The sequence below is a fragment of the Scomber japonicus genome, chromosome 7, assembly GCF_027409825.1.
Source record: "Scomber japonicus isolate fScoJap1 chromosome 7, fScoJap1.pri, whole genome shotgun sequence".
Taxonomy (NCBI): Eukaryota; Metazoa; Chordata; class Actinopteri; order Scombriformes; family Scombridae; genus Scomber; species Scomber japonicus.
The window spans coordinates 29751101-29775986 of NC_070584.1; the positions used below are offsets into that span (position 1 = coordinate 29751101).

Sequence of the window (24886 nt, forward strand, 5' to 3'; positions counted from 1 at the left end):
CCAATGTCTTATTATTATTCTGTACAAACTCATTTCATGTTACAGAAGTTTGGATAATGCATCAATTATATAATGTCCTTATATATTATCAATGTTGTGTGATTGTTGAGGCTAATAGGAGCAAACAACTAAATTCATGTAAGAATCCCTCTGAAATGATGAGCTCATTTTTTTGTTTATTTGACCAAAAGTTTTGAAAGACATGCTGCTGTGATCCCCTGTGTGGTTTTCAATCATCTAATAGAATTATGCTGCTGTCATGACACAGCTTGTGGGCTTTTTATTAACAAGTAGTCAGGCCTGACCTTATATAGCTGCATCCCTCGGCATTTTTCATAATGAAAACTGACATTGAGGCTGATCCCGACAATAATGTACTGTATATGGATTAGTGCCAATGCTATTGTTCATGTGGTATACAGTATAGTACAGTAGCACATATAGTTATGGTGTATTCAATTTGATAAAACTCTGCTTGGTGCTTGAAATACATCGAGAAGATGAGATAATTAAAGGGAAAATTACATATTATTGCTAGAATTGATTAAAGGCAAGAGTAAAAAGCATTTGTTTATTTCATCATAGCAATCAGTTTTTTTTAACCTACAGGCTTGTTTGAACTAAGAGGCAGTTTCAGATTTCTAGATTGCTGCTCTAACATTGTTTACATTTTCTTTTCCTAATCGAATTTCACCTTTTGTTATTAAAATACAGTTTTGTATGCAAAGCCATGCATTTGAAACAAAAAACATGCCTCAGCAGATAACATCAGTAGCATCACAGACTGGCATACCTGCTCAGTCACATACTGAACACAATCTGCATCGCTGTGCTCAGTAGCCTGTCTCAACTGCATCAGCAGGTTATTCGCTGGCTTGATTTCCTGATTTGTTATGTTGGGCACCGAGCTGAAGCCTCTGACTGCTTGTACACTGTGATAGATGTTAGCCATCTGGGCTGTGATGGACACATAGCGGGGCATGACTCCCCTGCTCTGGTCGCAGCCCCTCTAGCTCTTGCAGCTCTTCACCTCCTGGTGCACAGCGCTTCAGTTCACTCAAAGGGGGGCTGACAGGTAGATGTGCAGTGAGCCCCCTGCTGCACAGTGCTGCGGGTGAAATATACCTGATATCTATGTGTGTGTGTGTGCGTGTGCGTCTGCGTGTGTGTGTGTGTGTGTGTGTGCGTGCGTGTGCGTGTGTGTGTGTGTCTGCGATATAGGCTATTCCAGTCACTCAGCATCTCACTGAGAAGAGTTAAGGGTGAAATAAACCTTCAGTCTTCCATGTAACGCCAGATTCTTTGTGCGTGCGTGCAATAGGTGTTGAATTGAGGTCTTCAACAATAGATCTCTGTATCTGTGTGTGGTGTATTTCCCAGCTTAGCCGTGGCACCATTCATAAATGTCCATCAGTGAGCAGCATAGCAAGGCAGTGTGTCGATCACAGTTAAGCTCTCCCTTTTTTCTCTCCCCGCTGCTCCCTTCTTCAGCCGGGCCCCAGCGGACGGAGAGAAACGCTAATGGCCGCTCGTTATAGAGAAACAGAGACATGAAACAGGCCTTAATGAGCTGTTTTCTGTTTTGTATTTTTCTCGGGGGTCATTGTTATTGGTGGGAAATTGATTGGCAGCAGGCTTGTACCCATGGGGGCCCTGTGGTATTCTGGGCGATAGAGAAGTTGTTGCAGCAAGGGCAGCTTTGTATAGATGTTTGTAGCTGCTGGGTGAATGTTTGTTAATGCATGTGTGGGCATGTGTCTTTACATGGGGGAGTTGGTGCATCTCTGTAGGGTGACGGGGGGACGTATCTATGTTAAGGAAGAGAGAAGAACACAATAAAAAAGTTCCCATTTGCTTATTTGCATAGATTATTTTTCAAGGACATTAAATGTTTGAAAGTTTGTTATATTCCAGAAAGCAGACAGTATAATTACCTTTTATGCTGTGAAACACTGTAGAAATCACAGTACCACTTTATTGCTCTTGAAAGTCATCTTATAATTACATTACATTATGTTTCTCCATCACAAGAGTAACTTACATTGAGACTACAAGGGGTTGGTGTGTGTTATAGATAGTGTTTGCCATTTAGTATATTTAAAACTCTATACTTATGTGTTTTTCTCCAAATTGTGGTTAATCCATTACATATACCTGACAAATCAAGATTCATAATCACACTGATGCTCCCAATACAACTTGAAGCAGTACAGTTCAATTACTATCTTTTTACAGTATATTACACTATATATATCTTGTATTGTAGTATATTTAGACTTTAGACTTAACCTTTGTGTCGTCCTCCTGGGCCAAATTGACCCCTTCTGTTTTGACTGTTCCTTCTTTCCTCCCTTCCTCCTCCTCTCTTTCTTTACTTTCTTCTTTCCTTCCTCCACCCCCCTTCCTTACTTCCTTCCTTCCATCCGTCCTTCCTCCCTCCTTCTCTTTCTTTCCTTCCTCTCTCTTTTCTCCCTTCCTTCTTTCCTTCCTCCTTCTTTCCTTCCCCCTTCACTCTGTCCTTCTTTCCTTCCTTCCTCTTTTCCTTTCTCCTCCCTCCTTCCTTCTTTACTCTCTCCCTCCTACCTTCCTTCCTTTCCTTCCGCCCTTCGTTCCTCCATACTTTCCTTCCTTCCTTCCTTTCTTCCTTCTTCCTCCCTTCCTTCCTTCCTGCCTTGACTCGAGGACAACAGGAGGGTTAAAGAGTGTTCTGGAAAGACAAAAAAATTAAAGGCCTCCTCTTGCAGCTCTCCTCCATCTCCTCTTTGTATGCATGCACTTACTACAGCACTCATTCACACACAGTGTCCTCTCAAGGCACAACAACCTTTAGTAACCAGTAAATGGTTAAAAAAAAAAAAAAGGAGCTCTCACTCGTTTGAAGTCCGCCTTATAAGTATCCCACAAATGTGTCCCGTCTCCCTGTTTGAATTTGAGTGATACTGCATTTCACATGTGGGAGCTTGGGTTCATTTCCATTGAAAGTCTCTTGTGTTGTTGATAAGATTATGTGCTGTTCACTTTCCCCAGCACTACAGGCGATAGTCCTGTGATTGCACAATGCTCTTCATTCTGCTTTCTGTTGATATTCTCGTCTTTTTTTTCTTCTCTCCTTCTGCAATTCATGCAGTCCCGTCACTTCCTATCCGTCGGTATCTCACAGCTCGTCTGGCCTCCAAACGTTCTGCGTCATGCGCACAGACAGAGTGTGAGTAGATAGGCAGCTAGTCGATTTATAGGCCTGTGCCACCCACAGATACTAGACTTTTATTTTCTTTTTCTTGTCTGAGCTAATTATGACCCAAGTGTAACTCAGTGGAGATTTTTAACCTATTTTATCTCATTATTTTGGTTTTGTGGCATGGTGGTTCAAGAGGCAGCAAACAAACACTGATAACCCACTGTACTCTGCCTGGTCAGTGCCAAATAGCAGATGGACAAAGATAGCACCTAGCTGCTAAAGAGAGTGAAACATCTAGCTGCTAAAGAGCCAGCTGTATATTTTTTTTTATAGCAGACCCAACTAGAGCTAAATGGACAGTGAGTATTGGAGTTTCATCCATCAGGTGGACAGAAACACAACTTCAAGTGAATGCAAATGTTGCTCCACGTCTGCTGGATTTATGAGTTTTGTTTGCCAAACACGTTAGCCTGAGTACATTATTGTTAGGGTTACAATAATATTACATTAGCCTAACCGTCAGAGGTGGTACATTGTATGCCTTTCTTATGGAGTCTAAAGTAGACAGGATAGAGATGTGACAGCCGGGACGTTGCAAATAATGGTCAGCGTCCCCTATTACTGCCACCAATAAATTCAGGAGCCAAAATTCAGAAGAAGTTGTTAAAAAAATGAAGATAGTGATAGGAGATGGCTGCCAGCAGTGCAAACACATGTATTTTCTTACAACCTCTTTGTGTTCAGTGCAACATAATGCCACTAACTGGGTTTTGCAGTGCTCAATAAACTCTTTGTATATTCATTTTAAAATAGCTGTAATTAACTGTTTTGTTCAGGTTTTGCATTACAGTTGATTGTTTAAATCATCCATACTAATTCCTCTCAGTATTGATTAAGCACTTTGAGGTAAAGGACTACAAGTTCATTTCATTAGTTAGTAAATTGCCATTTTTAAATGATGTCATTGTCTTTATAGGGTGAATAAGTTGAGCTGTTAACCAAGGAGACACGTTATTTTCCTTTGTGTTATATTTTAACTTCACATGCTTTAAATACGAATTATCCGCACATCATCAGATGAGTAAATTAATGATTTAATGAGTAGTGATAAGAAATTAGGAGACATGCATTTGCTATTGCAGCAAACTTATTTTTATATGTAACTCTTAAAGCAAAAGTAGTTTTAAAAACTAAATGAATTAATTTTTCTTCCCCCCCCCCAAAAAAACCATATCAAGCATCTACCCAACAGTGATTGAAAGGTGTTCAATTTCTCCCCTGCTAGGTCAGTGTAGAACCAACCAGTTTATTACCAGCTGTATATGAATAGTGCTAATCTATGCATCAGCAGCAGCACTCAGTCTGCACTTGGTAGATAAAGGCAGCTGGCATGCTCCAAGGCCAAGCTGAATATCAAACGATGTCAGATGAATCCTTTTTCCCTCCAAAAGAGACCCTGAAAGCAGCAAGACTCCATCCATGATTACAGCCCGTCCAACCGCAACGCCTCAAAAAGTGACTCGAGATGAGAAAAGATTGCGCTATTATTTAAAATTGGTAAAGAAACACAATGTTTTTCAGTATGGTGCCGAGCAATTCTCTGAGCCGGAGCTAGAAACAGCAAGAGACCATTCCTCTTTCAAAGTGTGGCACACAAGATTCACTTAGAGGTCATGCAGACATCATATTTTATGCCTGGCAAGGAGCAGATCTGAATATGAGCCTCCTGGTGAGGGGCAAGCTGTGGCCTGTCCACTTTAAAACCACAACAATAGGCTCAATTTTCCTTCTTTTCAAGAGGCAGAAAACAACTGCTCCGATCGACTTGGTGGATTTACTATTTTCATTGTGTCTCTAATGGAAATGTCTCAAAACAGCTCCCAGATCCCTTTTACTTTCTGACAATGATGGAAAGGCTGTCCTAATGGCGAGAAGGGTTGCTTCTGTTGGACTCACGGCCTTTCTCGAATGTGCCTGCATGCAGCTTTCATGTGTTGTGTTGTGTTGTGTGTCCTTTGCTGAGTGTGTGTGTTTGTGTGACATTGCAGGGAGTTTGGCCGCTGGAAGGTGAACAGCTTGGCCCTGGAGAGACAAGAGAACAATGGCTTTTCGTTGCCGCTGGACCCCGAGTTCCTCCAGACTATTAGGCAGCTGGGCAGGAGGCCCAGTCTCACCGCCATCACTGACAACATTATCAGGAAATACGGAACCCACTTCCTGCTCTCTGCTACACTCGGAGGTAAATAAAGTAGACAGGATGTGATCTCTTTGCTTTTATTGACCTACCTTAGCACGAGGGAGAAGAGACGAGTTTAAAAAACCCTTCATCCAGCTGAGCACGTTGCCTGTATGCACCACAGGAAATCTTCCAGGAATCTTTTCAGGACCTCAGGAGCTGCACTATTGTTTCCATTGGAGGAACAATGGTGTGAATGTAATGGTGTTGAAACAAAATATAACTGTAATTGCTAATTGTTTGAAATGCTAAGTAGATTTTTCTTTCCCCCCCCCCCCCCTTTAGAGACAGACGTGCTGCTTTTCTGGCAGTTTCAGTCAACATTTTCCACCACTAATTATCTCCTTTTCCAACATCTATTCATGCATCACATTCATGCAGCAGTAAATTCCAAACACTCTGATCGATGTGTGGTACTTCATCGCGTGCTTCAAATTGCATCTCTGAAATGTCGTTGCTTTCTGTAATCAGTCTACCTAACCCAATCTCCAGATGTGATGGTAATCCTGAAAGGAAAACAGCACTTTCATTTCCTGATATAGCTCCTGAATGCTTTAGTCAATACTTGTCCATCCTTGTTTATCTCAAACATAGATGGCATGTTATACAAATGTATGTATTTTTAAAGTAAAGTAAAGTAAAGTAAAGCTCTGGCAGCAATTTCTCAGTTAAACATTCTTGGAGCTGTAAAGCTTCTTGCACTCTGCTCATAAAACTAAATATACTGTGTTTACTAAATATGAGCTTAGATGTGATTCTGAAGTTGTTTTGTGAATGTTTTGCTCATACCCTTGATCCAAAATCGAAAATCTGAGGATAAAGTTGTCTGACAAAAAAAAAAGGAAAAAAAAGAAAATCTAAGTCAGTTCATCCTCTGTTTCCATAACAATAGATACAAGTTAGCCAGAGTGCTGTAATGTGCAGCAAAGCTCCCATGTCTATCTGCTGTTCAATCTCCTCACAGCTCCTCTGCTTGTTCTTTTCATCTTTTGTTTCTTGAGCAAAAAAACTCTCAAAGCTATGACAGCTTTGAGAGTGTAAAAAAACAGATTGGAGCTACAACAGAGTAAAAAAAACAGATTGAAGAAACAGTCCTGGGCATCATACATCCTAACAAAAACAAGACAATACTCCAACTAAAGTACGGCTTAATCGATTTACTGAAACCTATGAACTTGAGCTTCTGTTTTGGAGTGTATTGGTAGTTTTGGACAGGTGTCTTTCCGAACATGCTACAAACATGCTAAATAACAGGACTTTAATCATTAAGCAGCATATTACTAGAGGTTATTTGAGCAGAAGTGATTTAAATGTGCTTTATATAGGATTTTAAACATCAATATGCAATCATAAAATATCTTTTGAATATTTTCTATAATCACTAAATAAACCTAACCATGCTCCTACACATAAACAATCCTGCTATTGTAACAAAATGCAATTATTTAACATGTTTCCCAACTAGAAATAGGCAAGGCAGTTTTATTTATATAGCACATTTCATACACAATGGCAACTCAATGTGCTTTACATAAAACAGAAAAACATGTAATTTGAGAAACAATAAAACATACAATTAACCCCCCACCCCCCCACACTAATAATAAAAACAAAGTACAGAAAAATAGAAAGAGAGAAATAAAATGCTAGAATAGAGCATTAGCGATAGTGTTCAAGAATGCCTCTCGAAAAGAGTGTCAGTGTCTTGAAAGAAGGCAAGAAAATGATTCAATTGAATTCATGAAACATGATTGGAAACACTTGAAATTATCTCACCCTATTACATTACTTTCTCTGCTTGTTAAAAGATTTCAGGCGTCAATAAAACACTAAATGAGTTCTTAGGATGGAGATTTTTTTTTTCAGTTTGCTAGAGACAAATCTTAACCTTTATCTATTCCCACTGGTAATGTACTATATGTTAGCTCGGTGTCTATCCAAATTAAAACCACACTCCCCCATAAAACCTGACGCTGTTAGAAAGGATTTTTCCATCGATCTCTCGCTTCTTCTACCGCCTGTCAATACACTGTTCTCTGAAAGCTTTCACTGTCTTTGTAAAGCATCTCAATTTGTGCTCTATAGCGGTAGTTTTTATCACCAATAATTACAATTAGCAGAGGTTGCTAAGTTCATCTGAAACTCCAGAATGACTTTAATCATGATTTCTTTATGTTTAAAGTAGAGGAATGGTTTTGTTTTAACATTTTAAACTGCCTAAACCAGGGGTGTCAAACATGCGGCCCGTGGGCCAGAACAGGCCCGCGGAGAGGTCCAATCTGACCCAGTTTCCTTCTTCCTCTTTTCCTTCCTTCCTTTCTTTCTTCCTCTCTGTCTTCTTTTTCTTCCTTCCTCCCTGTCTTCTTTTCCTTTCTTTCTTCCTTCCTTCCTTCCTTCCTTATTTTTCTTCCTTCCTTTCTTCTTTATTTTTCTTCCTTTCTTCCTTCCTGTCTTCTTTTTCTTCCTTTCTTCCTTATTTTTCTTCCTTCCTTCCTCATTTTTCTTCCTTTCTTCCTTCCTTCCTTATTTTTCTTCCCTTCTTCCTTCCTTCCTTCCTTCCTGTAATATTTTCCTCCCGTCCTTCCTTCCTTCCATCTGTCCTTCCTGTAGTCTTTTCCTTCTCATCCTTCTTTTCCTTCCGTCCTTCCTTCTTTTTTATGATCCGGCCCACATGAGATCAAATTTGGCTGTATGTGGCCCTTGAATGAAAATGAGTTTGACACCTCTGGCCTAAGCTATACAGGTAGAAGCTTAGTTGGTGTATAAAAGGTATTCATCATCGGTTATCATGTCCCACTATTGTTGGAGTTTGTTATACGTGTTTTAGTTATTAATGAAGTGTGTGTACATGTCTGTGTGTATTTTTTAGGGGAAGAGTCATTAATGATCTTTGTGGACAAGCGGAAGTTAACTCGGACATCTGAAGTGAGTGAATCTAATGGCACAGCTGTGACTCTGGAGGCCCTGCACCAACTGGCCGCCTCCTACTTCATTGACAGAGAGAGCACCCTGCACAAGCTGCACCACATCCAAATCGCCTCCACTGCCATCAAGGTAAAAAAAGCCTGCTGCTCTCTTACCTTCTGCCAAACACAGGAGGAATATATAAAAAAATATTCTGATAATCAATTGCCAAAGCTTTGACTCGCCTCATTGTTTGATTTATTTTTTTATTTTTTAATGTATGATTACAGTCATTTCATGAAGGTATTGTTCAAATTGGATTTTTATTCAGGGGATAAATATAATTATTGTATTTTTCACTACATGGCAAGTGGTCTTGATTAGATCACCCACTAACACACTAATGCAATCATGGCCATGGCATTTGAATGGAAACCCTACAATCAGCAGGTTAATGTCATTTAATGATAATAGATGTTATTTATGACCAATCAGTGTCCAGGCCCCCTCTTTTTTTATTGTATTATTTATTTATTTATTTTCTGTCACTGTGGATTTAGTCTCCAAATCCATTCTGTGTATACCCCTTACCCACTAAATGTATATGACCCATACATCATTATTGATGTAATGACATAGTGTACTTCACTATAGGAAAACAATATAATGACAACAGAGTAGCAAAGGATCTTTACCATGAAATATTGGCTCATATTGGTCCGTACTGTACAATCCTGCAGTCTTATTGAATGCTGACAAGTTGATTGAAGACCCTTAAAAAACACACAAAGATCTAACTTTTTTTTTTGTTCCCCATGTGCACACTTAAATTTGACTTCCTGATTAATAGACGTATAAATAATGGACTGAATCCGAAACAGCTGTTGATGTGATTACGTTTTTTGAGATAATAATGACCCTTCTGCTCCCCTCTGGGTGTAAGTATTGCAACAAATTAAGAAAAATCATGCTCTACAGTGGTCAGTACTTGCCAAGTACTTACCACTTACTGCTAATTACTGTATGCAGTTTACGACCCATCAATAGGCCCTCAATGGGTTATGCTGGTCTGCTGCAAATGCAGAATATAATTACGCAGCAAATGATTAATACATATTTTAAAGGACATAAGGCAACCTCAGTCATTGGTTGACAAATTTAGACCTCATTTAAAGACTACCCTCAGCATGGACTGATAAACTTAAGCCACTTCTTCTGCCATTTTTAATTAATGATTTTTTTCATAGCGAATGCACTTTACAACCTCACCTAATGTTCCAGCCAAAAATCTATGGCAGCTGTTTCATAGGTTACCTCCAGTCAGCAGAAGAGCTCCTCCAACATAATATTCCCATCATACTATGTGCAAAATTTATTCAGAGAGAAGAGATTTTTGTAAGGCATGGATTTATTTCACATTAGACCCAAAAACTGTCAGGTGAAATATGTCCTACACCAGTGGTTCTCAAACTTTTTTGTAAATCACGGTACTCCCGCACAGTGATTTTTTATTTTTTTTGGTTTCACAGCAGCCTTACAATATCTCAGAACTACGACAAGTAAAATAAAGTCAGACACTTCAATATAACACAAAATAAAACACCCAACAATAATATGAGATAAAAAGTATAATAATAATAAAACAGATAAGACGTTGGTAGCAAGTGATGAAAGGCTCCAATCGCCAATTCTGATCTTCAGGGGAGTGGGGAGGAGGTTGGGAGGGGGGGGGGGGATATCAGAGAGCTGAGGCACCGTGACTGCAAAAAGCCAAGGTGCCTTCAGATTTGAGCCAAGACTTAAGAAATCAAATGTCAGAAGGACTCGGCCTGAAGACCTGAACCTGCACTCTGACTCATAGTGTGTCTGGAGGCTAAACCATGAAGTTTAAAGATAATCAGTAAAATCTTTCAGTCGTACTGGTAACCTGTGGTATGATATCTGAGCTTCTATTATTTGTTAAAGGCCAAGCAGGTCAATAGTCTGAACCCTGAACACAGTGAATTACAATAAATGAACTGAGATGATATAAAAGCATGAATGACCTCGAGTTCTGATCCAGAGAGTGAATGATCCTCAGTTCATAAAAAAAACATCATAAGCTGACTTTTCAAACATCAGGGTCACTGTTAAATATTAGATGTCAGGTTTGCAGGTTTGATATTTGTAGACAGGGAGACTTTGGAGGACCAAAAGTAATCATTTCTGATTTATTTTTATTTCAATATAGACATTTTACAGACATGCAGCACTTCATTTCTGACAGACAAGACTATAAATGATGAAAGACAAGCCCCAAAAGTTAGCTTCTATTTTAGGTTTCCAACAACAAAAACACAATATATAATACATTGATTCTGTGGTACATTCACCTCTTAGTTGCTTTAACTTTTCAATATCTGTGCCGGCTACAGAGGAGTGTTTTGTCAACATGGCTCTTGAGCTTTCTTGGTATCACTGACGTACCTCATATGACAAATTCGTATATATACTGCAAATAAAACTTTCAGGTGTGGGATATTGCCCCATCTCTGAAAAGCTGTAAGACACGTACCTTTCATTGTATAGTCTGTTTTTAGTCTTTGGTTTCTTATTTTGTTGTTGTTGTTGTTGTTGTTGTTTGTGAGCCCAGGTTTTGGTCTCAGTCTGCTGAGATGTAGCAGCATTTCTTTGAGATCTATTTACAGTGACTAATCTTTCCATCGCTTGGTCTGACAGTCGCTATTGTTATTGACTGCTGTGCACCTGGAAAACCTGCTTGTCAGATAGCTTTGTGCATTACGGTGACACCAAGCTACCATGAGTGAGCTGTCGTTACCAGTTCGAGCTGCGAAATAATGGCAATTTAAATGCTTTTTTTTTTGTCACTTAAAAAAAAAGTAAATACAAATACAATCAACTATAACAAAAGCTGCCTGGGAATACAATTTATTCTTACTATCTTGTGGGTTAGAGTATTCATCAGTTACTATTCCTGTCCGATATCGTCTTGAGTCTTGTATAGTGTCCATTTCTCCCACTTCTTGTCCAGTTGAGCTTCTTGTAGCCTAGGTATGTGTGTCAGTTTTTCCATTAAAAATATTTCTTCCACAATTGACAGCCACTGATCTTTCATTGGTGTTGTTTCTTTTCCCCAGTTTCTAGAATTTAAATGCTTTTAATACTTATGTCTTCTATTTCGATACTTTCAAAATAAATGTATGTTTTCAGTAATTCTACATACATATACATTTATAGTCTTTCATTGTTTTATCTTGTGGTGAACATTATTTTTCTTTATTTTCTATCAGCTGGAGGTTAATTGTATCAGTTGATCTGGGTGGCAAGCTTCTGCAAACAATTTATTTCCCCTTTAAGAATAAATAAATTTGTATTCTGTGTATCTTGTGGATCCCTTGGCCTGTCATTAAGGCACCGCAGGGTGCTGTGGTGCTAGTGTCCTACAGCTGCCACGATTATGAAAGAACATCTTGGATGTGGAAAATGATTGATGAGGTGAAGACTCCGTGGTGTCGATAAGCCACAAGCATAGCTGCTAGATTTGATGAAACCAAAGTTATTGTTAAACACTAACCTTGTGTTGTATTCACCTCATGGTGCTTTGATGTGACATTGGAGTAGACACGCACACATGCACACACAATGAGCAAGAGAGGATTCGACCAAGAGATAGATGAAGCGAGAAGTATTGTTTATTTCCCTCCCTGCTCTTTCATGTGTGTATTCTCAGGCTTGTATACGGAACAGCATACTATGCATATCAAGATATGCTTATGATGTAAATATCACCCTGCATCTTTTACTGCTTAATACCCTCGGGGGGTGTTCATTCATCACTCTGTCAGTTCTTATCAAGTAGAATGAATTGAATCAGCTGAGTTTGCCTTTGCTGCAGACTGATTTCTCTGTGCTTTTTGAGGAATCTGTTTCCTCACATGGCTTGAATGTGTTTACGCTCCCTTGTGGTAAACAACAGCAGATTAACGTCATGGAATGCAGGTAATATCAGCGACCTGCAAACCCCCCCCCCCCCCCCCCCCCCCCCCATCTGATATACTTTTAGTTTCATCAGCCTGTTTGTGATGTGCTCTGTGATGTGACTCCACTTGTCCCTGTAGTGGTGGTTATGTGACGGGATCCAAACATATCTGACCTGACCAATAGATCCACATTTCTTCTTTTAATATCAACTGTGTATTGGTCTGTGATCTGTAATGTCATTGGCTTAAAACTGGTGCTTTGTGAGAGAGAATGCTACATATAGTTATTTAATTAGTGCATTCACATGTGTAATACTAATAAAAGACAAGATAATCTTAATTAACATGAGTTAAACTGAGGTGAGATGAGATCATTAAGCATGTGAAAGATGAAAGCAGACTAAAAATACATTTTTGGAGCATGGATGTTATTTCAACCTTTGGAAAGGTGTAAGTGACAGAAAGTGGTCTCTACTCAAAGGTACACTTACTACCTTTTTTTTTGGCATTAAGGACGCAGTTTTACCATAAATGAATGGAGGCAGGAGGTTTCATCACATGCGTCAAATAGGTAATGTACATAAGAACAGCTTTAGATAACTATGATACTAAATTCACAAAGCACCATGCATTATTATTACAACCTGTAAAGTCTATCTCCCAAATGTCAGCCCTGTCTTCGGCTCTCTGACGACGCTTTTTGTCAGATAATCAGATAATGTTTTCTAGTGGTTTATTTAGAAGAAGCAGTTTTTCCTTAAAGATGGCCTATTATGTTTTTCTTCATTTTCAGTCATATATAAAGTTACAATGTTGGATGTTGATGTTAAAAGTGGTTCATATGTCACATAATGAGGTAAACGTATGTAGGAGTAATCCCTGTGAACAGAAAGCAGACTTCAGTCTTCTTTGAATGCTCGGTTTCCAACACTTTTTTTAAACTTTCAGCCTGAGCTGATGTCAGCGTGTGACAGATTTCTTAATGAGGTCATCTGCTCCACGTACAGTACAAGTGTGCTCCTCTCCGCTAACATTATGAGCCATGACTCCAATACACAGCAAAATAAATAGTTTTCCTGTTGGAGGTGTGCTCTTCATCAAACAAAGTTCTGCTATTTTAGTGAGGAACATGTTTCACTTCCTGTAAATTTCGGGCTCATCAGGAGGGGGGTGAAATGATCTGTTAGGAGACAGAGGCTGAACTGAGGTTCTGCATAAAGGGCCAGTATAAGATGAACATGAATGATACAAAGCTACTCTAGAGAGTCCAAAAACCCCCAAAAGTCTAAAAAAATAGAGCTGGAAATAAGCATAATAGTCCATCTTCAAGTTTATCTGAAAAATAATTTAAAATATTCAGGATATGTAATTTCGGGATAAAGCAAACAGGTATTCATTAATCTGTCTTTTTTAAAATATTGACCACTTGGTTTATCAAATGCCACAAAATATTGATACAAATATTCCCCCAATTTGAAACTAAATGTCATTTTTTGCATGAGTGCATTAAATAATTTAGTAATTGTCACAATCCTGCAATTGACTAATGGATTAGAAGACATGATATTATTTGTTACCAAATGAAAATCTCCCATCAGAAACATTATGATTTCCTTGCTTCTTCTTGGTCTTGAGACTTTGTGGTGTGCAAGACCTGTTTTTAAAATGATTAGGCAATACTGATGTTTGCCATTGCCTCAACAACAAATCATCAATTTTTGACTGGGTAGCTCTGATTTTATAATATAAATGAAATTTAAAAACATTAACATTTAAAAAACCTTTTCCATTACTCTGATTTTCAATTTTCCGGTTACCAACATTTCTGCACTTCTATGATGCCCTGTGATGCCTGCTTACAATTATCTGATCATTTATATGCTTAGTTTGTACAAATTAATTGGTTGAGTGGCGTGCTGTGAAGGGGGATGTCACTTTATTTACCAGGTAAAAAAAAACCCTCAACATTTATCAGTGAGTAGCATGAAGGCAATAGCAGCACTAAGATAAAACTCCACTGAAAAAGCACCAACATCAGTGTCTATTTCCTTCACTGTGTAGCTGCAGCTAAAAAAAAACTAAAATGCTTTCCTTTTTCTGAGCCACAGCTAATTTTTCACTGACTTGTCCTTAGTGATGTCCCACTATACAGTCCATCAGAGATAAAATTGTATATTCCCTAAAGTGAATTGGCAAGCAGACGTTGAGCTGATTTGGCAGCCACTACTGAACCAAAGTGCTGCTAAAAACCTCTCTGATTGAGATGAATAGAGAAAAAGCCCTCAGGGGTACATTTGTTTGTTAGGCATTTTCAGGTGACTGATGTTAAATATTCAAGGCGTCAGCAGCCTTTAGTTCAGAACATGGGTTTTTTGCCTCAACCCAATGAAGATGGATGCCAAAACAAAGCCACTTTTAAGGTGAGCGCTGGTCCCCTGGTTTTTAAAGATAACATATTTTAAATGGTAGAAACACCCAGCCTGAAGGCCTGTAGAACTGAGTGCAGCAGCACTGGAAAATAATCAAAGACAGGAAAAATGAGATAGATAGGAGCACAGAAAAAAAAAATGTCTCTGCTGTTACATAGTGTGATGAATCAGCCCTTCCATTTCAGTAATTTCCTTTGAGAGCCTCTGTCATTTGTCAAACATTTTGTGGCATGAGTTAAGGTGTCATATGCGACTGAACTGAAGAGATGAGACAGGGACAGACAGGCCCTATTTAGCGAGCCTCTTAGCCCGGAGTCTGAGGTGTGGCAGTTAAACAGGAAATGCTGCATCAATCAATGAGCTTACCTTTGATTTGCAGGCCAGACTCCGTCGTATTGAAGATTCATTAAACTAAAGTTGGGAGGAGAATATCATTGATGGGGAGGAGAAGTGATAAGGAATGTTTGACCCAATTTGCTATGCGAGCCTTGAGTATTCAGTCAGTCATGCAGCGTTGTGCTTCATTTATCATAACAGAGGACAACACAAGTTTGACTGAGCTTCAGAAATCAGGCTGCCGAGGAAGAGTCGAAGCGAACACAGCTCTCTGAGTTTGGGGCAGTTTTGATGGTAGGATAAAAAAATAAAAAAACAAATCACTCTGTCCCCTGTTATTACTGCTGTGGAAGAATAATTAATTTCTTTTTAGGATCTTCATCGTTCAGATAGGAAAATAAATGTCATTTTTTCACTGTTTTCAAACCTTTTAACAGTAAACAAGGGATAAAAGTTTCTCTCCTTGATGTGATATAGGTGAAGAGGCCTCAGATAATTGTATAAATAGTTCGATAGATATAGCTTCTGGCTTTAGTTTGATGTCTGACTTAGGATTTAAAGATTTTTAAGAATTCCACTTCTTCCAGCTAGGATTTCTCTCTAATCTGCAGCTGGTTAAAAAAAAGAAAAAAGTCAAGCTTAGAGAGCAAAAATAAATACACAGAATCAAATTTGCTCTCTTGGCCCCATTTCAAGCTAGTACTTCCTGTAAAATGGCATAGTTTCCCTTAAAGAGACTCAGTAAACAAAACGCCACATACAGTATTAAATTCCACTTTCCTCCACTAAAGGTTCCCCTCTGCTCCCCTGTGGCTTTCAATGGCTTTTTTTTTTTAGGGCACACAATAATCTCATTCAGATGCTTTTTTCCTCCTCCTCTCCCCCTTTTTTTTTTTTTTTGCTTATAGTTTATAAGCTTATCCCTCGCTGGTTGACATTAGAGTGTAAGCCAGTGCAACAAAGTGGTCTTAAAACACGCATTGCAATCCTCAAAGACTGAATAAACAGGCGGAAATGTATCTCAGATGCAAATGTGGATTTGCACATCTACTATGCCTTGGTGATTAAGCGAACAACAATTCTTGAAGGTGCAGCCAATGAGGCAATTTTGAAATGAGCCATGATTTTCATGAAACATTAATGCCATCTCGGACTTTTTTTTTTTCTTCTTCTAACAAGCAGAAAGTGCAGCCATTTAAAGTCCATTGTGGCTCAAACCTCTGAAAAAACAAGCGCACTAGATGACATTGGATGCTGTTTTTGTGGAATTATTCATATGAGGGATTTGCAGCTGTGATGAATCTTCATCAGTAAAATGCTCTCGCCTAACTGGTCTTATAATAATATTACAGCATCACATTTTTAAATAATGGATGAGCCTCAAAGCCATCTGTATCAGTGGACCATGTTAACAGGCTAAGTGCTGCGTTGCCCTGCTGGGGCCCCATAACAATAACACAGAGGCTGTCATCCATCTATATACTGTGAAAGACACGGTATAATCTGATTTAGATAATACAAGTCCTTCAGTAACACACTTGTATTATCATTTCCTTTTATCATACCCATTTTATTCAATTTATTAGTTGTAAATATTCAGTTTCAACCTCTCAGTAATATCAGATAATACACAGTGCTGCCAAGATTGAGATAAAGACTTTTAAAATGTTTGCTTTTTTCCATTTGACTTTTATTTTTTAAATGAATCAACATTTAATTACATACTATTCACTACACCTGCTATTATTTGCAGCAGCAGCAGCTATAACAAATTCATGCATCATTTAAGCATAATTGAACTTGAACCTTTGGCATGGAAAGAGATGTGTTTCCATGTGTGAGTGTGCCTAACCGTCCTACTGGGAGCGCTGGGCACGCCAGTACTTCTCCTCCTCCACAGAAAAAAACAGAGTCAAACTAGCAGCTGTGCATCTTTTTTCTCCTCCACTTACAATGCCAAATGTCGTCCCTGGCTACAAGAGTTGAAACGTCACATCCTGAGCCATCGCACTTGTGCACTGAGCCACTGCGCTGTCGAAGACTATGTCAACTTTCCAAGCGGCTGTGTTTTCCTGAACAATGTCTTTGGCAGCAGGAAGAGCTACACTTTCACTACACAGTGTAATATGAAGCCTTCAGGACTCACTTGGGAATGTTTACTTGCTGCTTGAATATAGACACTGGTGATACAATAAAGGAAAAACCTGAATAAATGAGTTCAGAAACATAACAGATGCTTCCATGCAGGCAAGAGGGACTGAAATATTTGATGAGTATGAAAATGATGTGAGTCATATAGCCGGTTCTCACAACAGAAACGTCAACATAGGTATAAAATAAAGCAATAACACCCGTTGACGCAGTTTAGATGACGTCAATATAAAGTGACTATCTTATTAGGAGGAGACGGGTTGGGAGGATGGCTTAATAGTTAGATAGATGGCAAAACTTAGAAAAGTGTCATGTTTCCAACCACAAGCTGACTGTTTGACTGTTTTCTACTGTTTGTTGCCATGGTGACTTAGGTTGAGTAGCTTTAAGGAATTACTAATTAGGTTTCAAGAAATCATTTTAACCCAAACTATGATCTTCCCCTAACCCTAATCAAACCGTCACAGCATTGTCACATCATAAAACATCATGTTCTGTAAAAAGCTAGTATGGGTTGCTCTGGAGTGCAGCTGCAACCAACCTATGTGATCGTTTAATTAGGATGTGTTGGAATCACATCTTGTGGCTGTCATGATGATGGGAAGTTTTGTAGATATAGTCAGAATGATGAAGGGAACGCAGATGTTTACATTTCACTCTGCATGAGACATGTCGTATGTGACAAACCCACAAACAGACAAGCCATACCTCCAGTATGAACCTTATGTTTTGTAATTTGTTGTCAATCTATGGTTCACTGGCTGGTTCTCAGCTCTCCATTTTCTTTATGAGGTGATGCTGTGCTTTGTAGAGACGCAGTATAGATGAATTCATATTTGTGAAGCTTGTTAGTAGCCTTACTGTACGAGTCTTAGCCAGGCGGGGAGTTCTGTTCCTCTGTAATGAGGCCAACGCGGAAGTAACTTAGAACTGCATTCTAGCAAAAGGCCACCAGGGGGCGACCGTCTCCATACAAGTCAATGGAGAATTCACCAACTTCTCACTTGATTTCTAACCACAGTAAACGTTTTCAAAATGTGTTTATGGTCTCAATCGCTAGTTTAAAGCCTTCTTCAATGCAGTTTGATGTTCATTTGTGAAATTTTGGCCTCCCCTGATTTTATATTTGACGATAAAGCAGGGTATGCATTAGGGCGTGGCTACGTCCTGATTGACAGGTTGATTGACCAATGTCCTCGAGATCCAGCCCTCGCAACCTCCCCGCTCCACCCATGGCCCCGCCTCATGCCCACATATGTAGAATCCGTGTTTTTATTTTTCCCAGCATGCACCTGAAATTTTCAAGATGGCGCTGCCCAGATTTGAAACTATTGGCTTCCGAGCAGCAGTCCACAAACCAATGGGTGACGTCATGGATGTTACGTCCATTTCTTTTATACAGTCTATGGTCTTAGCGCAGTTGTGAGTTGCAATTTGCTTTTACTAGTTTGTGTTTTCTCTGCATAGTGATTGGACAAAAACAGACAGATAAAGTACAGGAGAAACATTACTTAACATGTTAGAAGGAGGCAAAGGGAAGCACACTCACACACCTTTTAATCAGGTATGCATTTGTGAAAAATAATACAATGAAGGTTAATGATTCAATATATGTAACTTTAGTGGAATCAAGTCATGACAACATCTAAGTTTATTGTCTCATGTGAACAGTATAATACAGTCCATTGCATTGAACATCAATGTAAGCACTTTACAATATGCCTTACTTGGCTTAATTCTTGTCATAATAGATATATATGGTTGATTTTTAGTTTTATAGAAGTTACACACAGAATATTTTTCAGGATTAATAAATTCTAACAGACTGTTTAGACAGTGAGAAAACATCAAAAGGCATGCCTGGAGGGCAAAATCAAATTCATTGTGATAAGATAAATAAATCACGTTCACAGCAAGTGTAAGCTTCACAAACTGCTTATTCTAGGAAAGCCTTTAAGTGCAATTAAATGTTCCATTAAATGCAGCTGTTAGTTATTCCAACACAGTCAGCACAATTATCTTGTACTCAATTACGGCACATTAATATTTCCCCCACCAGCCGATAAATGTCATTTACATATCACTTTTGAGAATAACTTTAATGTTTTTTTTTCCTTTAAGCAAAAAAAAAAGGACCTCATGAGGACTTGAAAATAGTGAAATATTTAAAAAGGATTTTTTTTTTCTTTTTGGGGTCGATTTCTAATAGAGAAGGCTGACTGTGCACACATGCTCTGCTCCACTGGGTTCTTTTTGCAGATGGTCTCATTGCTATGCATAGAAAAGCCATCATTAGATTTGCATTTGGTCAATTTTCCCCTTTAAGTTGGACATCTGTCTGTGTTAGAAATTAATCTGCTGATCCCTACGGAGCCTGCTCAGATTTTAATTAATTGTGTTAACATGTCAATATTAAAAAAAAAGAAGAAGAATGGAAAGTTAGTCTCACTCTTTCTCGTTCTCCTTTCGGCTCTCTCTGCCTAAAAGACTTTATTTCAGTAATTGTAAATTCACAGTTGATATCTTCTTCCATATTTAATTGACAATATACCATATGACTCTATGTATCAGTACCTTACATGCAGAGCTCTAGCTGTTATTCATCATTGTGTGTCTCTATGTGTAGTTCCCTCATTGACTTTGTACTTGTCAAAAATAGTTGTCAAAAGTAGACAACTTTTCTGCCCACAGCGGCAAAAGTCTTCCGTTTCCTCCTGGCTGGATACCACGGCTGCTGTCATTAATCTAGCAAGGAGATGCCGTTACTTTTATTGGACCTTTGGGAAAATATTAAAATAAGACACCGTCATGGTGTTTGGCAATAATTTGAAAGTGACAACGAAGGAGATGGATTTCCCTTCAGGTTGGCAGTTTATCTCTGCTGCCTGTGGAGTCTGGATATACGCATGCTCTAAATCAGGCTTTTGTCACGGATGATTGAGCTGAGATTGTGAACTATGCTAAAGAGAGGACAGATTATAAACTTTTCCTTCTGTCTTTGTGTATCTGTGTTGTTATCAGCAATAATCTGATGTTATGTCTTTGAGGCTTAGTTGTGTCTTTCAAGACATGCAGCAAAAGTTGGAGGATCTTTTTTATACCTTTGTCAAAAAGTTATTCTGTTCCTTTATTTCTCACTTCCATTTTTTTTGTATCAAACTTCTACTGCTGTACTCACCCAAATTAATTTAGCAAGTGTTTCTTTCTCATCAGAACTTTGTATTGTGTTAAAATGAAAGTCTCTGACTGACCTTTCAGGCTTTCAAGATAGTCCATTATCTGCTTAACTGAGCTCACCTTCCATATTGGGCAATTATTGTGGTCTGTATCTGACTGTTTAAAGGGATTTATCACTCTGGCATTTTTTTTTTTTTTTTTTGCTCTTGTGCATAATAGGCTTTTTATTTTTTCCATGAATGGTACCATTTGTTTTCTTCTCTTAGTCCTGTTTTTATCAACCCATGCCACATGTTTCAGTGAAAACAACACCTGCTTGCACTTGGATATAATATAACCTATTGTACAGCAGCTGCTTCAACAAGGTTTTTTTTTCTCCGAGAGAGAAATGGAGGTTCTTATTGAAGTTATATTATATCGGCTGCACTCTTGGTCCATTGTGAGTGGGCCAGCCTGTATGAAAACCCGCAGCTTCTAAAATATGTCAGTACAGTTAGAAATAAGCCTCTAAAATGCGATACTCTCCAACAGTGGAGTAGCGGGGTGAGCAATCGTTTTTAGTTTGCATGACATGCAGCCCAGGAACTCATTTTTAAGCACAACCTGGACCACTTTATTGATGCACATCAAAGTTTGAAAAGCATTTTGACACTACGAGGCCTTTCAAATGGACACTCTGTGAAATTATTAACAGTGTATCCACCTTTTTATCCAGAATAACGAGTGACTGTTACTGTTACGCTTGCACTCAGTTACAGTGTATTAAAGCTGCTTTCTTTATAATCTACCTCAATGCATCAGTGTCAGATTAATTTTGACAGCCGAGTATAGCCTAGTAGCTTTAGAAAATAGAAGCAGTCTCTTTAAAAACAGTTCTTTCTCTCATGCTTTGTGTGTGTTATTCTATTAAATCCATCCATATGTTGAATAGCAACATTTTCATTTAGGAGAAATGTAAATATAGGATTAGTTTTGGCGTAAATACATCAGAGGATAAGAAGTAGGTCTGTTTTGACTGTTCCTTCCTTCTTTCCTTCTTTCCTTCATTCCTTCCTTCCTTCCTTCCTTCCATCTGTCCTCCCTCCCTCCCTCCCTCCCTCCCTCCCTCCTAATCTCTTTCCTCCCTTATTTCCTCCCTCCATCCTATTTTCTTCCTTTCCTCTGTCCTTCTTTCCTTCCTCCCTCTTTTCCTTTCTCCCTCCCTCCTTCCTTCTTTACTCCCTCCCTCCTACCTTCTTTCCTTCTTTCCTCTGTCCGTCCATCCTTCCTTCCTTCCTTCCTCCCTCCCTTCCTTGCTTCCTCCCTCCTTTCCTTAATCCTTCCTTCCTTCCTTCCTCCTTTCTTTTCTTCCTTCCTTCTCTCCTTCCTTCCTTCCTCCTTTCCTTCCTTCTTCCTTTCCTTCCTTCCTCCCTTCCATCCTTCCTTCTCTCCTTCCTTCCTTCCTCCTTTCCTTCCTTCTTCCTTTCCTTCCTTCCTCCCTTCCATCCTTCCTCCTTTCCTTCCCTCCCTTCCTTCCTCCCTCCTTTCCTTCCTTCTTCCTCCCTTCCTTCCTTGACTCGAGGACAACAGGAGGGTAAATAGATCACCCAACTCGTAATAAAAATAAGCATGTTCATTTCCAGTGAAGCCTTGGATCAGTTATCTGCCTGAACAAATTCAAAAGCATAATTTACTTTGCATACAGCGATACTGTCATAAAAAGAACAGGAAGAGGACAGGTTCACTTTACTTGCTCTTATAAACACAAGTAAACATCAGATACTATATATATCTATCTATATCTATATCTACTCTTCCACAGTGTTAGCTTTGCTGTCAGGTTGCTGTTCTTGTTTTCTAAAATGTTACATTAGCATTGGACACGCTTCATAAATTTTACATCTGTGACAAAAACAGCTTTGATATTACCTTTAGCTATCACTTTCTCTCCCAACACCGGTGTTAAAGGTTATGAAAATTGGGTCTTCTGTCACAGACGAGAAGAAAACCTCAGAGTAGAAATGTTTGTTCATGAATTTACCAAGAAAATTGCAATGTCATTTCACACAGCTTCAGCCGAGACACAAGGACACAGTGATGTTTACTGCGCAGACTGTTTATTCAGACAATCAACAGCTTTTTTTTTGACAATCCAGAAAATCCTTCCACACAAAATCCACTTCTTAAATGATCATAAGCCCCTGTATGCATACATATTTCCATAAATAAACAGTTTCTTCACAAATATGAGCTGGAAAAAAGGCTGGAGGATTTATTTCTTTTTCTGTTACTTACCTGTTCTGAGTCAATTAACATTACTAGTTTAACCTTTGTGTCGTCCTCCTGGTCAAATTGACCCAATCTGTTTTAGACTGTTCCTTCTTTCCTTCCTTCCTTCTTTCTTTCTTCCTTCCTTCCTTCCTTCCTTCCTTCCTTCCTTCCTTCCTTCCTTCCTTCCTTCCTTACTTCCGTCTGTCCTCCCTCCCTCCTTCCTAATCTCTTTCCTCCCTTCCTTATTTCCTCCCTCCATCCTATTTTCTTCCTTTCCTCTGTCCTTCTTTCCTTCCTTCCTCTTTTCCTTTCTCCCTCCCTCCTTCCTTCTTTACTCCCTCCCTCCTACCTTCCTTCTTTCTCCCTTCCTTCCTCCCTTCCTTCCTCCCTCCTTTCCTTCCTTCTTCCTCCCTTCCTCCTACCTTCCTTCTTTCCTTCCTTTTCCTCCCTTCCTTCCTTCCTTCCTCCCTTCCTCCCTCCTTTCCTTCTTTCTTCCTCCCTTCCTTCCTCCCTCCTTTCCTTCCTTTTTCCTCCCTTCCTTCTTCCTCCCTTCCTTCCTTCCTTCCTTCTTTCCTTCCTTCCTTCCTTCCTCCTTTCCTTCCTTCTTCCTCCCTTCCTTCCTTGAATCGAGGACAACAGGAGGGTTAAACAGGTGTGTAAAACCAACTGTCCTCTCTCCCTCCCTCAAACATGCCCACATAAAACAGAAAACATATTATCTCATTCCAAATCCTTTAAATACTTTTTGCTGTCAGACTTAGATATACAGTACTGGAATGAGAAAAAAAAGCGTTAATTGCTATTTGTGTTTGACAAAAAAGTGTTGATATATAAAGTGGCCATATCCTCTCTAAACTAGCTGGTAGATGACCTTCTCTCAGAGCCAAATCAACAACTTCTGCCAACATGTCTGGCACCTCATCTCATGTCGCTGAACCATTTCCTAAATTTGTACAAGAGTTCTCTGGGGACTAGAGAAACTCATGCTAACCAAATGTCTTATCTCCTCCCAAGATCCAGTATTTCAATATCCCTCCCTCCCTTTTTAGTTTTCTTGGGGCGCCGTTTATTCTCTCTTGGAGACTTTACACCACCCACACAGGAGCATTTGTTTCCCCCCGGGGAGAAAGTTTTGTGTTGCAACCTGCTCTTACATCACCATCATCAAATTGCCAGGCTGTCATTGTGCAAATTGCTCTTATTTAGAGAGAATGAAACAAAAAGAGGTTATTTGATTGGGCATAATTGAACTAATCACACCTACTCACAATGTAATCTCATTATAGTACGCTTTCAGCTTCGCCACAGGTGGACCAAAATTGCCAAAGTTCAACATCATATACCATTGACACAGCTTCATGGTGTGAGATTATCAGTTCTTGGCTGTCTTTGAGCAACCAGTAACACTAAAGCCACCATTCAGTTGAATTTTCTATTATCGAGTTATAACCATAATGCATCTGAAATGTACTAGAAGCTTTTCAAAAATGGTAATAATAGATAACAATCCCTATCATTACCATGTTGTAGTGAATAATGTAGGAGTACAGATCAATAAATGAGCTTCTGACAATTACTGTAGATATGTCACCAGTAGAAATTGAAAGTTTAAAAGGTTTCATCTGTAAGAGTCAGAAATTCCTTCTCATTAGTGATACTGGTAGTGGTTAAGCTGCTGTCGACATCCTGTTGCTCGTGCCCACGCATGAGCTCCCTCTGTGGCGCAAGACTATTGCGGGTGATATCATTTTCCTCACTCACTCTTCTCATAATAATATAAAAGATCTCTGATGTTGTGTTCTGCAGTCTGCACCATGTTTCAGGAAATCATCTCTCATTCCCAGTCACCCCTATACAGTATGTCCTTAGGGTGGGTCTATCAAGCTGGATAAAGGAAAAACTTATTTCGTTAAGCAATTTACACCACAGAGCTAGCATGCTCCGTAGCAGGTTAACTGTCAAGCTTAATATAGCTGTGTGTCAAATAAGGTCTGATGGGTGGAAACGGACTCCTAAAGATGGTTCCGTCAATGGTCTTTTTGCACTCTCATTACTTCTTTCACGTCTGCGTTCGGAAACATAAGATGGAAGAACTATGAAGGGACCATTACTAAAATACTTCTTTCAGTTAAAGTTCTTTATTTATTATTTAATTCACTCTTTCATTTTGTTCAACCTGTGAAGGCAAAAAGAAAATTAAATTAAGTCCTAACCATGACCCTCTGCTGTGTTTACATTTATTCAG

The 24886-nt window shown here is 39.1% G+C and overlaps 1 protein-coding gene across 1 annotated transcript in view; it reads left to right on the forward strand.

Annotated features, from left to right (window-relative positions):
• The window catches only part of brinp3a.1 (bone morphogenetic protein/retinoic acid inducible neural-specific 3a, tandem duplicate 1), a 51912-nt gene that overhangs the window by 13435 nt on the left and 13591 nt on the right, over nt 1-24886 (forward strand). Inside the window, exons 2-3 of the mRNA XM_053322282.1 lie at nt 5227-5417; nt 8284-8468. Of these exons, the coding sequence (XP_053178257.1) occupies nt 5227-5417; nt 8284-8468 (376 nt within the window). The remainder of the gene's footprint in view (nt 1-5226; nt 5418-8283; nt 8469-24886) is intronic.